This window comes from Schistocerca americana, chromosome 5 (assembly GCF_021461395.2).
Source record: "Schistocerca americana isolate TAMUIC-IGC-003095 chromosome 5, iqSchAmer2.1, whole genome shotgun sequence".
In the NCBI taxonomy this organism is placed as follows: domain Eukaryota; kingdom Metazoa; phylum Arthropoda; class Insecta; order Orthoptera; family Acrididae; genus Schistocerca; species Schistocerca americana.
This window is the reverse complement of record NC_060123.1, coordinates 602828723-602843913: the sequence shown is the minus strand read 5'-3', so window position 1 is coordinate 602843913 and position 15191 is coordinate 602828723. Positions and strand designations below refer to the sequence as shown.

At 45.2% G+C, this 15191-nt stretch overlaps 1 protein-coding gene across 1 annotated transcript in view; it reads right to left on the bottom strand.

Moving 5' to 3' along the window:
• Nucleotides 1-15191, bottom strand: part of LOC124616577 (insulin-like peptide receptor) — a 418803-nt gene that overhangs the window by 216304 nt on the left and 187308 nt on the right. Inside the window, exons 3-4 of the mRNA XM_047144897.1 lie at nucleotides 14123-14257; nucleotides 12256-12364 (exon numbers count right to left, since the gene is read on the bottom strand). Coding sequence (XP_047000853.1) covers nucleotides 12256-12364; nucleotides 14123-14257 — 244 coding nt within the window. The remainder of the gene's footprint in view (nucleotides 1-12255; nucleotides 12365-14122; nucleotides 14258-15191) is intronic.

Sequence of the window (15191 nt, the reverse complement as noted above, 5' to 3'; positions counted from 1 at the left end):
CTTCCCAACACAGTGTAGACGGAAAACTACCGTACGGGTATCCAACTGTATAGGAATTACATTCAGACTGCACTGCAGGATTTGCATTGTTGGTGCCATGACTTACCGTTAGTGGCCGGTACCGGTAAGTCGATGTAGGGCTGAAGCTCAAGCATCAGTGCTCATTACACTTGCAGGTAGTTAACATGGGTCCGGACAAGGAAAGCAGGGCTTTACTCGGAAGCTGCTTCATGGAAACAACACCAACAGTGCTACTGGTTGACGCAATAAAGGAATACGGAGTGATCCTCCTTCCGCAGCCGGGTTGAAGAAGATGATTGTTGGGAACTGCTCCTGGGAAAGGTCGACGGCCAACTGAGCTTCATTTCTCAAGAAGTTACTGTTGCCATGGCTGAGAATGGTGGACGCAATGTGTGATTTTCAAGCAGTGCCGTCTCATGTCGACATTAAAATGTCGTCTAGGATTATTCGACATTTCCCTTCTGCACGTCCTTACAAATGTTTACACAAAGTTTCATTGTCCTTCGATAGCTCGTTTTTCACGGGGACCCCCTCAAGAAGCGAAAAAAAAAATGGTTCAAATGGATCTGAGCACTATGGGACTTAACATCTATGGTCATCAGTCCCCTATGACTTAGAACTACTTAAGCCTAACTAACCTAAGGGCATCACACAACACCCAGTCATCACGAGGCAGAGAAAATCCCTGACCTCGTCGAGAATCGAACCCGGGAACCTGGGCGCGGGAAGCGAGAACGCTACCGCACTACCACGAGCTGCGGGCAAGAAGCGAAAGTTTAATTATAACCACCCTGCAACTGCACAGCAGTTTTCGGAAACCATGTAGTAATAGCGTAACTGCACCGTACTCTCTTAGAAAGAGTCATCGACACACAAGGAAATAACTAGGGGTGTGCCTCATGGAAGCTTTTCGGACCCTTGTGGCTCAGGTATATTAATGACCTGACAAACAGTATTCACATTAATCTCAGGCTTTTCGCAAATGATGCCGTTATCTATAATGAAGGACTAGGTAGAAAAAGCTGCAGAAATATTTCACCAATTTCAAATTGGTAAAAAGATAGGAAACCTGCTTTAAATGTACAGACATGTAAAATTTTGCACTTCACACATCCAGTGACAAACAATGAGAATCAATCAACGCATACAAATAAACAAGTATAAACATTTGTTGAGATACGAAACGCAGTGATTGCACAGGTTAAGTTGTAGGTGAAGCAGGTGGCATACTTCATTCATTTCATAAGCTCGATACTGAGAATACGGAGTCAGTCTACGAAGGTGACTGCATAAAAAGCAGTTGAGCCTCCCATCTTAGAAAGTTACTCAAGTGTATGGGACTGGCATCAAATGGACTAACATGGGATATTAAACGTATATAGAGATGCGCGACATGAATAGTCTCAGGTTTGCTTGATTGACGCGAGAACGCCACTGAAATATTGAAAAAACTGAGTTCGCATACTCCTGAAGATAGGCGCAAATTATCCCGTGAAAGCCTACTTACAGATCTCCAAGCGCCAGTATTATGCGAAGAATCTAACTCTACAGGGTCGAAAGTGTCCGTCATGTGGCGAAACTGAAGCCAAACTTGACTAATCACACCGTCAGGCAAAGCAGCATTTAACCAGTCGTTTTCTCCACGTTTTTTACGGAACTGGAACGAGAAGAAACTCTAGGATGCGATACCATGCACCTCTGCCATGCACTTCGCAGAGGTTTGCCGAGTATGTGCAGGGGTGGGCTTAAATACGAAAATACCAAAAACACAACGCATTACCATGCCTAATACGGTGCAGGAAAACCGTTGGCATGCAAAATAGCTTCAACTCGCCTAGGAATGGTTAAATGCACGTTGTACGGTTATCGGGGGACTCTCATACCATTCTTCCTGCAAAACAGTTGAGATTTCAGGTAACGAAGATGGAGGTCGATAGGTATCACGCACTCTTCCCTCCAAAGAAGAATGGCTCTGAGCACTATGGCCATGGTCATCAGTCCCCTAGAACTATCTAACCTAAGGACATCACACAACACCCAGTCATCACGAGGCAGAGAAAATCCCTGACCCCGCCGGGAATCGAACCCGGGAACCCGGGCGTGGGAAGCGAGAACGCTACCGCACGACCACGAGCTGCGGACCTTCCAAAGAAGACCACAAAAGCTCAGTAACATTGATAAATGGCGACAGCGGCGGCCAGGGGAGATGGGACAGATCATCCCCGTGCCCACAAGGGCAGTCTTGAACGATGAGAGCTGTATTAACGAGGGCCCTGTCATCTTGGAACACAGCACCACCACTCGGGTAGAAACACTGTACCATGACACAGACCTGGTCAGCCAAAATGGTCACCTAATCCTTGGCAGCAATGCGAACTTGGAGAGGTCCATGGAATACCACGATATATCTGCTCAAATCATCGCCGAACCCCCGCCATGTACTACTTTGGGACGTTAAGTTGGCTAGAATTTGGAAACAGTCTGAAAGAAGACCATCTCACCACATAACATTCTTTTATTGGTCCACAGTCCATGTTATATGCCTTTGGCAGCATGTTTTCCCTGCTACAGGCTTCTGCGTCACTGATGACCGGTTTTGGAATTCCAGCTGGCCCTCAAATTCTCAGTTTATGGAGCCCTTTTCGTGTTGTTTTGGATCTGACAGGGTTCGCGAGTGCAACATTCAGTTCTGTAGTGATTTCTGATCCATAACTTTTGGCCACAATCATGTTCAATGAGCGCCTGTCACGATCGCTTAACATCAACTTTCGTCCACGTTCAGATTTTAGGGATGATGTTTTCCGCTATCCCTATATGTGGTTTAAATCTTCGGTACACTACACTTCGATACACTAAGCACTTCGATTGGTCGGTTACTGAAGAATTCACCATACGAGCAATAACCATTTGTCCACGCTCGCATTCGGGAGGACGACGGTTCAATCCCGCGTCCGGCCATCCTGATTTAGGTTTTCCGTGATTTCCCTAAATCACTCCAGGCAAATGCCGGGGTGGTTCCTTTCAAAGGGCACGGCCGACTTCCTTCCCTGTCCTTCCCCAATACGATGAGACCGATGACCTCGCTGTCTGGTCTCCTTCCCGAAAACAACCAACCAACCATTTGTCCACGTTCGAATTCATTTAGCTCCGATGTAATGCACTGAAAACTACACGGAACATTTTGAGGACATTGTACAGGTTCCGTTCGTGGTTAGCCGACCGGGGTGGCCGAGCGGTTCTAGGCGCTACAGTCTGGAACCTCGCGACCGCTACGGTCGCAGGTTGGAATCCTGCCTCGGGCATGGATGTGTGTGATGTCTTTAGGTTAGTTAGGTTTAAGTAGTTCTAAGATCTAGGGGACTGATGACCTCAGAAGTTAAGTCCCGTAGTGTTCAGAGCCATTTGAACCATCTGAACTCTTCGTGGTTAACTACAACAGCGCGACCTGAAGGCTTGGCTAGCATATGCGTTCATCTTCAAGCATGGATTTCTCAAGGTGTTTTCATATTTTTGTCAAACTCGTGTACCTAGCTGTAGATACAGAGTGATAAATGTTGAACTATATGAAATAAAACTGTCGTAACTTCTGAACGGTTTGCGTTAGGACGTTCAAACTGCACGGGTGGGCGCAGAGCATGATGGGAATTAGTATGTGCACACATGGTTTGGTTTAGCGACGAATCCTATCTTCATTTGGGTGGGCTCGTCAATAAGCAAAACTGGCGCATTTGGGGGGACTGAGAATCGGTATTTCGCGATCGAAAAGCCTCTTCACCCTCAACGGGTGAATGGGTTGTGTGCAATGTCCAGTCACGGAATAACCGGTGCGATATTCCTTGATGACTACCGAACGGTACTTGAAGGTTTCGGAAGATGATTTCATCCCCGTTATCCAAAGTGACCCTGATTTATACAAGACGTGGTTCATTCGAGACGGAAGTCGACCACTTCGAAGTAGGAGAGTGTTTAATGTCCTGGAGAAGAACTTTGGGGACCACATTCTGGCTCTGGGGTATCCAGAGGCCATTGGCACAGGCCTCGATTGGTCGCCATATTCTCCGGATCAGAACACATGCGATCCTATTTGTGGGGCTATATTAAAGACAAGGTGAACAACAGTGACCCCAAAAACCACTGCTGAGCTGAAAGCATCCATTCAGGAGGTCATCGACATTATCGATGTTCCGACACTTCAGCAGGTCATGCAGAATTTCGCTATTCGTCTGCGCCACGTCATCGCCAATGATGGTAGGAATATCGAACATGTCATAACCTAAACCCGAGTATCTGTAGTAGTAGCAGTAGTAGTAGCTTTATTCATCCGTAGATCTCTTTTTACAAGAATATAGGACATGTCAAAGTATTTACTAGTTTGGACCAATTTAAAATAAGCTAATTCGTATACACAAATATTTATAGACTTCTAGTTAGAAAAAAATCATTAAATTACTCCTGGTGTAGAATACTTTTTTTACAAATAACTTATTAAATAATGTAATGCCACACTGTTCACTCATATCTCAGTATCAGTCACTGCACACGCTATACACACATTGTTTCATAACTCTTCACTCAATACACACACAAACACACACAAACACACACACACACGCACACTGGTGATCTCTGGGCCATTTTCTGTAACAGACTTCCCATTTGCTATCCTGAAAAACTGAGTCAGCATCCCTCTATAATGAGTGAGATGTTGAGCTCAGAAAGAGGAAGAGGTGTTAGTATTGTGCAATGCATAGCTTGAGGGTAAGATTTCTAGAAAAGGAAAAAAAGGAGGAAAAAATATAGTGTGAAGGTGTTATGTGGAAAGTTGAATGTTTTATAATCATTATTGTTACTTATTTTATAACTTTTATTTACCGAACCCCTACTCTGTTTTATCTAAGTAATCCTTCAATGTATAAAATGTATTGCATAACAGGTACTTTTTAGTTGTCTTTTTAAATAAGTGTATTTTTGCAATTTCTTTTATCTCTTTGGTAATATGGCTAATGGCTCTGAGCACTATGGGACTAAACATCTGTGGTCATCAGTCCCCTAGAACTTCGAACTATTTAAACCTAACTAACCTAAGGACATCACACACATCCATGCCCGAGGCAGGATTCGAACCTGCGACCGTAGCAGTCGCGCGGTTCCGGACTGAGCGCCTAGAACCGCTAGACCATCTTTGGTAATATATTGTACAGTTTTATTCATTGGTAGAAAATGCCGTTTCGAGTTTTATATTTATTTTTTCTTGGCAAATGTAAGTTGAGTCTAGCTCTTGATTCATGGTCATGGACAGAACTGTTTGTGCAGTAATTACCAATGTTATGGTTCAAATGGCTCTGAGGACTAAGGTACTTAGCTTCTGAGGTCATCAGTCCCCTAGAACTTAGAACTACTTAAACCTAACTAACTTAAGGACAACACACACACCCATGCCCGAGGCAGGATTCGAACCTGTGACGTAGCGGTCGCACGGTTCCAGACTGTAGCGCCTAGAACCTCTCGTCCACAGCGGCCGGCTACCAATGTTATTTTTGATGTGTACAACGGACTGGTAAATGTATTCACAGGGAACAGTAGAAATTGTAATTATATTTTGTGCATTTGTTCCCCAAAAAAGAACGCCATAGCTAAGAACTGAGTGTACACATGAATAGTATGTAACTAAAGGACATTGCATGTTACCCAATGATGATACGATTCTAAGGGCATAACGTGCTGATGACATTCTGTTTGCAAGTACCTTTGTGTGTTTACATGTTCAATAAAGTGTGTGCACGCTGTAGTTTGGAACTAATTTACGTTTTTCTTTATATAGTTCAATAATAGTCACCCTGTACTTGCAAGTGGAGCGCTGCTACACGCTACGTGTGTGTACGCGCCACAGAATGGAGCGTCCATTTGGCAGCAGAACAGAAACGAGAGGTACAGCAGGTCTCACCTTTGCCGTTCACTACGCTTCGACGACAGTACACGTGAAACTACCTTCACCGTAAGCTCTCTTGTTCAGCTGTGTCTGCGATGTGTCGCGGACGAAAATGCCTGCTCTCTGCTTACATCCGTGCCTACGTATTTTGTTTCCAGTTTCCTCGCCTGTCAACGTCTCTGTCCCGCAGTAATCACCACACACTTTTTCGGCGTTAAATACGGCTTTTGTATAGTTTACTAAAGTCACAGTAGGAAAAAAAGCTGTCTGGATTTGTCGAGTAGAGCTCAGAGCTTTTTGCTTGTGGCGTAGTGGTGAGAAGGGCGAGGGCCCATGCGGGGAACAAGGCCGCCTCCCTTCCGCACGGTTGCCACCCTCCAACCCCGTTTTGTGTTTATGCGGAAGCAGGTCTGCCACAACTGACACAGACATCGCCGGTTTCTTCTGGTGATGTGAAAGCTGTATCCAAGCCGCGTGATGGAACGCAGTTAGTCCCTTCGCTCAGTTCAGAATAAGAAAAGAAAACAATGAGGAACCGACAGAAAAGTGGAGTACACAAAGCTTGGAGCGTTCGAAGCTTTGGCTAAGGACCACAGCGCAATAGCTTGCTGAGGTTGGCAGGATCGTAAACGAGGTAGTACAGCTCCGACATCTACCGATATCCGTAAGGGGCCGGCACAGGCTCAATATTTATTGAACAATATTGTGTATTGCGCAATAATATGCAACGTCTTTGAGCTGTACTGGCGGTTTGCGCAATACATTGAAGAACACTTAAAAGCTTCATTCAAGTTGGTCAATTTTCTCTGCCTCGTGATGACTGGGTGCTGTGTGATTTCCTTAGGTTAATTAGGTTTAAGTAGTTCTAAGTTCTAGGGGACTGATGACCATAGATGTTAAGTCCCATAGTGCTCACAGCTATTTGAACCAAGTCGGTCAACATATTGCCCAACATATTGTACCGTACAAGCGTAGCATTGCGCAACAAACGGGAATTTCTGCAGAGAGTGTGAACAATTCAGTTCGATCCGAATGAAGATGGGGAAGTGTGCTGGACGAATATTGAAGCGGTAGTTTCAGACATTACTTGCTGAGGTTGGCAGGGTCGTAAACGCGGTAGTACAACCCCGACATCTACCGGTATCCGCAAGGGGCCCTCACGGGCTCAATATTTATTGAACAATTTTGTATATTGCGCAATAACATGCATCGTCTTATGGCGGAGGTTTGCGCAATATATTGAAGGAGACTAAAAAGCTTTAATAATAACCAGGCCGGTCATTACACGGCCGAACGTATTATACCGTACAAGCGTAGTATTGCGCAATAAACGGCAATTTCTGCCAAGACTGCGAGCAATTCAGTTCGATCCGAACAAATTTCCATAATAATAAAAGATCCGGAGGTGGGCTGGACGAATATTGAGGCGGTACTTTCAGAAATGAAATTCCTGGCAATTTAGGAAAGGCCAGCCAGATAGCTGTACACTAGCAGAGGAAACTGAAGATCACTGTGCCATCATGCCCGCTGTTCAGTGAGCATACATGTGTTTTTTTCCCTTGCAATGGTGTCCCACCAGGAGAAGAACATGTAAATTTCAATCGCTAATCAGTAAACAATTCTTTTATTTAGTCCAAAAATGGTTCAAATGGCTCTGAGCACTATGGGACTTAACTTCCGAGGTCATCAGTCCCCTAGAACTTAGAACTACTTAAACCTAACTAACCTAAGGACATCATACACATCCATGCCCGAGGCGGATTCGAACCTGCGACCGTAGCGGTCGCGCGGTTCCACACTGAAGCGCCTAGAACCGCTCGGCCACACTGGCCGGCTCTTTTATTTAGTCAGCGACAGTTTTTACATTAGGGAAATACATAAGAAACAACACATTTATACGATAAATTACACAGTTCAGTTAGTTTGTAATTTAGTAGTAGTTGTGTTCCCCGAATCAGTCGTGCGCTGAATGAGCCACCGGTCCGTAGCAGTATTCAGAGGCAGTTTTTCAGACGTATTTCGTCCGTTCTGAATAACTTCTGCTTGTGTTTTGCAATGCAAGCAACTCGATCGCAATACATATGAATTCCACGTCGTCGAACGCTGGTGATTTTGCTACGGACGCAGAGCTCTAACTGACGCTTCTCGGGCGAAAATATTATACGGAATAATATTATGCCATTCTTGGCATCGCGCTTTCGTGCAATATACTGACACAATATTATTGCGCAATAAATGTTGAGCGTGTGAGGGTCCCTTTTCGCAAACACAGTTCAAGCCCCTCCCCTCTCTCTCCCGCTAAAACTGACACTTTAAACAGACACAGAAATAGTGGACCTGTGTTCATAGAAAACCATTCTCTCGAAATACAGGGCATCTCAAAAATATGTATGCACTTTTTCACAGCTCATAACTACAGTACACTTGTTTTCTTTTTCAGGTGTGACGGCTTGAAGAATGGTTGAAGCCAGGCTGAATCGTGAGCAAAGAAAAATCATTCTCAAGTCGCACTGGAAGACAGAACGTTAAGTGAAGTGCAAAGCCAGTACAGAATGAACTTTCAACGAGATCCACCAACGCGACTTACAGTTACTCGTCTGCCAGAAACTATGAGGAAGAAGGAACAGTTCGGAATAAATCAGTTGAAAAGTAGCCACTGATAACGAATGTGCCAAAAATACCAATTGCAACGATCAGGATCGTGCTGGATTCCATCAGCTGGCTGGACCACAATGGTTGGTTTCTACATTTGTTCCTATTATTTTGAAATTTTTCCGTATCTTAATACATGCATAGGATGGGCAGCAATAAGCAGTTGTTTGCTGATGATGCTGTGGTTTACGGAAAGGTGTCCTCGTTCAGTAAGTGTGAGAGGATACAAGATGCCTTAGACAAGGTTCCTAGTGGGTGTGATGAATGGCAGATAGCTCTAAATGAAGAAAAATATAAGTTAATACAGATGCAGAAAAAACAAACTCGTAAAGTTCGAACACAGCACTATTAGTCTTCCGCTTGGCACAGTCACATCGTTTTAATATCTGGGCGTAATTGCAAAACTATATGATGTGGAACAAGCGCGTGAAGGCTGTGTTAGGGAAGGCGAATACGCGACTTCGGTTTACTGGCAGAATTTTGGGAAAGTGTGGTTCATGTGTAACGGAGACCTCATCTAGGAAGCTAGTACTCCTCGAGTGTTTAGCATCCGCATTAGGCCGGATCAAAGGAAGACATGGAAGCAATGCAGAGGCGGGCTACTACACTCATGCTCATAAATTAAGAATAATTGCATAATGTGGTGCCACACAACGTGGCACTACAAAAAACAGGCGCTAATAGTATAGGCACATAGGGAACACAGACGGCACAGATCTGTGAGTCCACGGTATTGGTGATGGGAAACCCTGGAGGAAAGGCGACACCCTCGCAAGCATCACGAAGATAGTATACGAGGAACTGGGGTTCATATGGAGCCATATGAACAGTCGTTTTTGTCTCGCTCTGTTTGCGAGAGGAAGGGGAAAGGAAACAACTAGTTGTGGTACTGGGTACCCTCCGCCACGCGCCGTACCGTGGATTGCGGAGTATGTATGTATGTAAGAGATGTAGAACCGAAGCCCTTGCATCGGACTGCCACCGGGTACAGCGCGATTCATCGCTCGAACTCTCTCGTTTCCAGTCATCCAGTGTCCAGTGGTGTCTCTCTTTACACCACCTCTAGCGTCGCTTAGCTTTGGCTAAAGAAATCTGTGGCTTATGAGGAGCTGCTCGACCACTGTAGCCAACTCGTTTGTAACTCCCAACGCACATTCAATGAGCCAGCTGGATCGCTGGTAGCACTTTGGAACTCGCAAGTGATTCCTTCCGCTGATTTCACGCGATTTTTTACAGGCGCTCTCCCAATTCAATCAGTTACTTGTCCATCAGTACGTGATTTCTTCCTGGTGGTGGTACAGCTGCGGCTGTTTCTGTGCATTTATTGTTACAGTCATGATAAAGAGTGTATACAATTTTTGGGAGCAGCTAGTGCCTTGGTACGGCTAAAGCAATATCGCATCTTTTACTGGGATCTCTCTCTCTCTCTCTCTCTCTCTCTCTCTCTCTCTCTCTCACACACACACACACACACACAATGGAGGGATTCACAGAAGGAGCGACACGATCTCACTGGAAGCGTGATTTCCGTTTAAAAATGCTCTAATCTGCACCACAACTGCTGACGGCAGGCGTCGTATGGAAATGTTGGCTAGACTGTCTCCTTGGGGTCAAGCTGTCTACACTGGAAAGAGTTCCTTTTTTTCGTGCCCAAATGAGGCGTTTCCCATGGAAAGTTGACATAATATAACCCGTTATACGCTGTATCAGAACTATGTGCAAAGGGTACCAGGAAAGTTTCGCAATACATCTGTATTTCTTTAATTTTTTCAGAGTAATTTCCGCCTCATTGAATACACCTCTCCATTCTTCGAAACGAATCCCTAAACCAGTTCCCCCCAAGTTTCTGTAGGGAGCAAGACACACTCCTTGCCCCAAGCCCTCAGGAGGTCCTCATCACTTGAAACCTGCACTCCTTTCAGCTTCATCTACACTTGCGGAGCGTGTTCTGCACTGTAAGGAGGGTCCTCAAGAAGTATCAGTCCTGTACCCCCCCCTAAATATTCGGTGGATGCTTTGGAACGGTGAGCTGGAGCGTCGTCGAGATGGAGGAACCGGGTTTTCATTCTAGACTTCGGTCGTAGGTTCTACAAAGATGGGATGACTTTGGGCAGGCACTGCTCAGTGTACCACTTAGCCGTGACTGTCTTATGTACGACCAAAACAACACGCTCCACAATTCCGCTCGATTTGAAAGAAATACACTACTGGCCATTAAAATTGCTACACCAAGAAGAAATTCAGATGACAAACGGGTATTCATTGGACAAATATATTATACTAGAACTGACATGTGATTACATTTTCACGCAATTTGGGTGCATAGATTCTGAGAAATCAGTACCTAGAACAACCACCTTTGGCCGTAATAACGGCCTTGATACGCCTGGGCATTGAGTCAAAGAGTAGTGACTGGCGTATTGTGACGAGCCCGTTGCTCGGCCACCATTGACCAGACATTTCAATTGGTGAGACATCTAGGGAATGTGTTGGCCAGGGCAGCAGTCGAACATTTTCTGTATCCAGAAAGTACCGTACAGGACCTGCAAGAAGTGATTGTGCATTATCCTGCTGAAATGTAGGGTTTCGCAGGGATCGAATGAAGCGCCACGGGTCGTAACACATCTGAAATGTAATGTCCACTGTTCAAATTGCCGTCAATGCGACAAAGAGGTGACCGAGACGTGTAACCAATGGCACTCCATACCATCACGCCGGGTGATACACCAGTATGGCGATAACGAATACACGCTTCCAATGTGCGTTCACCGCGATGTCGCCAAACACAGATCCGACCATCATGATACTGTAAACAGAACCTGGATTCATCCGAAAAAATGACGTTTTGCCTTTCGTGCACCCAGGTTCGTCGCTGAGTACACCATCGCAGGCGCCCCTGTCTGTGATGCAGCGTCAAGGGTAACCGCAACCATGGTCTCCGAGGTGATAGTCTATGCTGCTGCAAACGTCGTCGAACTGTTCGTGTAGATGGTTGTTGTCTTGCAAACGTCCCCATCTGTTGACTCAGGGATCGAGACGTTGCTGCATGATCCGTTACAGCCATGCGGATAAGATGCCTGTCATCTCGACTGCTAGTGATACGAGGCCGTCGGGATGCAGCACGGCGTTCCGTATTACCCTCCTGAACCCACCGATTCCATATTCTGCCAACAGTCATTGGATCTCGACCAACGCGAGCAGCAATGTCGCGATACGATAAACTGCAATCGCGATTGGCTACAATCCGACCTTTATCAATGTCGGAAACGTGATGGTACGCTTTTCTCCTCCTTACACGAGGCATCGCAACAACGTTTCACCAGGCAACGCCGGTGAACTGCTGTTTGTGTATGAGAAATCGGTTGGCAACTTTCCTCATGTCAGCACGTTGTAGGTGTCGCAACCGGCGCCAACCTTGTGTGGATGCCCTGAAAAGCTAATCATTTGCATATCACAGCATCTTCCTGTGGGTTAAACTTGGCGTCTGGAGCACGTCATGTTCGTGGTGTAGCAATTTTAATGGCCAGTAGTGCATTATTAGACGGGGCTGATTACAGGAAATGACCGAACGCAGAGGGCGAGTAGTAATGCACTGACAGCAGCGGCTGCGGCGCGTGTGACGGTGGCTGCTTGCTGCCGCTGTTGGTACTCACTCTTCTGGCAGTGGTTGCTGTTCCAGCAGAGCGGCTCCCCGGCGGCGGAGCGTGGGCACTGCGGCGCCCGGGGACACAGCATGGGGCACTCGTTCTTGGGCCGGTTCGCCTGCAACACACCAGCCAAAGCTGCACTGTACTGTGCGTTCCAACATCGCTCCCTTTTACATCTGCTCGTCACATAAGCAGTTACGTGTAGTTCTTAAAACCCACTTACAGAATCTTATTGATAAACTAGTGTAGTAGTAGTTAAAGTTTATTTTGTCCGTGCTGTTATGTGCTGAGTTCCGTGGCCATTAACCCTTTCGTGGGAAAAATTATTGAGCAGTTTTTTTTTAATGAATTGAGAGCAGATAGTAGTTGACAGATAGGTATATTTATCATACAGAATATCAAATTTGCTCCAACTGTGAAAGTGAGGTCACACAACAAGGTGGGAAGTATTCTTCCCACTGCCCTTCCTTGGAGTTAAATGACAAAAATAACTTTTTCAATATATGTTATACTATTTGATAAATTTACTTCTCTTGTTACAATGATTGTTCGCAACTACTTGCCACGAAATTTTCTGAAACATGGGTCTATGCAAAGTGGTATTTGACAGTGTGTACAAACACAGCGAGTGCTCTTTTCCGCAGCTTTGGTACTACAATGACGGCACGTCCACTAGGTTTCTCCTAAAATGGGTTGATTCTCCCCTACAGCCACATGACGAAAATCTTCAGGTACTTTACCCCTTTTTGCCAGAAAGACAGGTTTTTGTCCACGCCTTTTTTGGGATGAGAAACCAGCGATCAATTGTCTGGCTAGATGGATCCTGTATGTGAGCTGATCATGCTGTCCACTTTCTCTTTTACTTATTTTCCACAGGATAAAACTGTTCACTGCAGCAACGTCCACCAGGAAATAAAATATTCTGTGCCACCATTTTGCAGAACGTCTGCCAATAGCATACCTTTCTCGTAACTGATCAAACTTATCGACACCACCCATTATTTTGTTGTATTCTGACACAAATATATATATATATATATATTTGAATTACAAAAAACAAATACTAAAAAAAAGTCGCATGGCGCGAGATTCGATTCTGCGACCTTCGGATTACGAACCCGAGCGCTTACCGCTGCGCCACGACGCCATAGAAAATTATTAATCGTAGAGAGTATTTCACCGCAACGTTTTCTTTTAACAGTCGATTTTCTCGACAACGGCTGAGAAGTGCATCTTGGTGCTTTGCCACATTACACCTCTGGCCATGAGCTTTTATTATGCGCCGTATGAATCGAATCTGAATTTCACAATTGGCGGCCTCCCCTTGTAAGTCAATGTACCAAACAGTTATTTGCAAGCGGTTGGCTGTATGGTACCTACGTCTGAAATTTTTATACAGTTGCTGAGAAACAGCGACGTTTAAAACTACGATTTTTACCGCCCCAGGTGTCTAAGGCTGTATCAAAGTACAACAATGAGATAGTTTACATGTTTGCCTTATTGCAAGTGATGACAGCAATTACGAATGAGTGACATGTACCGGAACTTAACTGCAAGGACAACAAATGATTATCTAATTTATAAAGATATTAAATAACAATCTGATTTGCTAACTTGCTGGGCAGCCAGATGCCAAATAAATACAGTACTAAAAATAAAGTATTTGAGGATGTGTCCGACATATGGGAATGAAACGTCAGCGATTAATTTTATACATCAAACACTGACTTTTAGTCCGGCAGTTTTAACATGAGTTAACTAATACTATTTATCTTTCGTCACGTTTCGCAGTGTCAAACATTTTTTTTCGGCAGTCTGACTTTTTGTTGGAGATACTGGCGTATGTTTCAGTATACTAGCAGGGTGTACTCACGCCGATGTAGTGGGCGTCCTTGCCGGCGGGCGCGATGCGGTTCCAGTCGATGGAGTCGGCGTAGCAGAGTAGCGGGTTCTTCTCCAGGCGCACGCCGCCGCGCAGGATGTCCGTCAGAGAGTGCAGGCCCAGCTCCTGCAACACGCCGTCAGTATCTCCTTAAACAATACATCGATACTCATACGTCGATGTCATATGTCGACATATCGGCAATGCCGATGCATTTTCCGGACATACACGATGTTTCAAGTGGAATGCTTACAGATTGTAAAAATGTATGTATGTACGAGGGTCACGCCAAAAGAAATGCGCACTATTTTTTTATCTTTTATTCTACATGTTTGAAAGTTCTACAGTGTGTAGACACATCCTTTAGAAACAATATTTTCATTTCTCCAAATAATTTCCATCCCTCTCAACTGCCTTACGCCATCTTGGAACCAGCGCCTGTATACCCGCACAGTAAAATTCTGGACTAACCAGTTCGAGACACTGTTTTGCGGCGTGCACAAGGGAGTCATTATCTTCAAACCTTGTACCACGAAGAGAGTCTTTCGGTTTCCCAAAGAGATGATAGTCACATGGAGCCAGGTCAGGACTGTAAGGCGGATGTTTCAGTGTTGTCCATCCGAGCAGTACGAGGCCTGCCGCTGCGAGGACAATCCTCAATATTGCCGTGCCCGCTTTCATCACGTAACCTGCTTGCCCACCGACTAACTGTACTGCGATTGACAGCAGCATCTCCATACACCTTTTTCAACCTCTTGTGGATGTTTCCCACCGTCTCGTTTTCACAGCACAGGAATTCTATGACAGCACATTGCTTCTCACCAACGTCGAGTGTAGCAGCCATCTTGAAGACATGCTGTGACGGCGCCACTCACGGGAACAGGTAAACTAAGTTTGAAAACAAGCGAGAAGGATGTATCTGCACACTGTACAACTTTCACACATGAAGAATGAAAACTGTATTTTTACAAAAATAGTGTGCATTTCTTTTGGAGTGACCCTCGTATGTTCATGTCGTCCTAGACCCCTGGACCGATTTCAACACTTTTTACACATAATA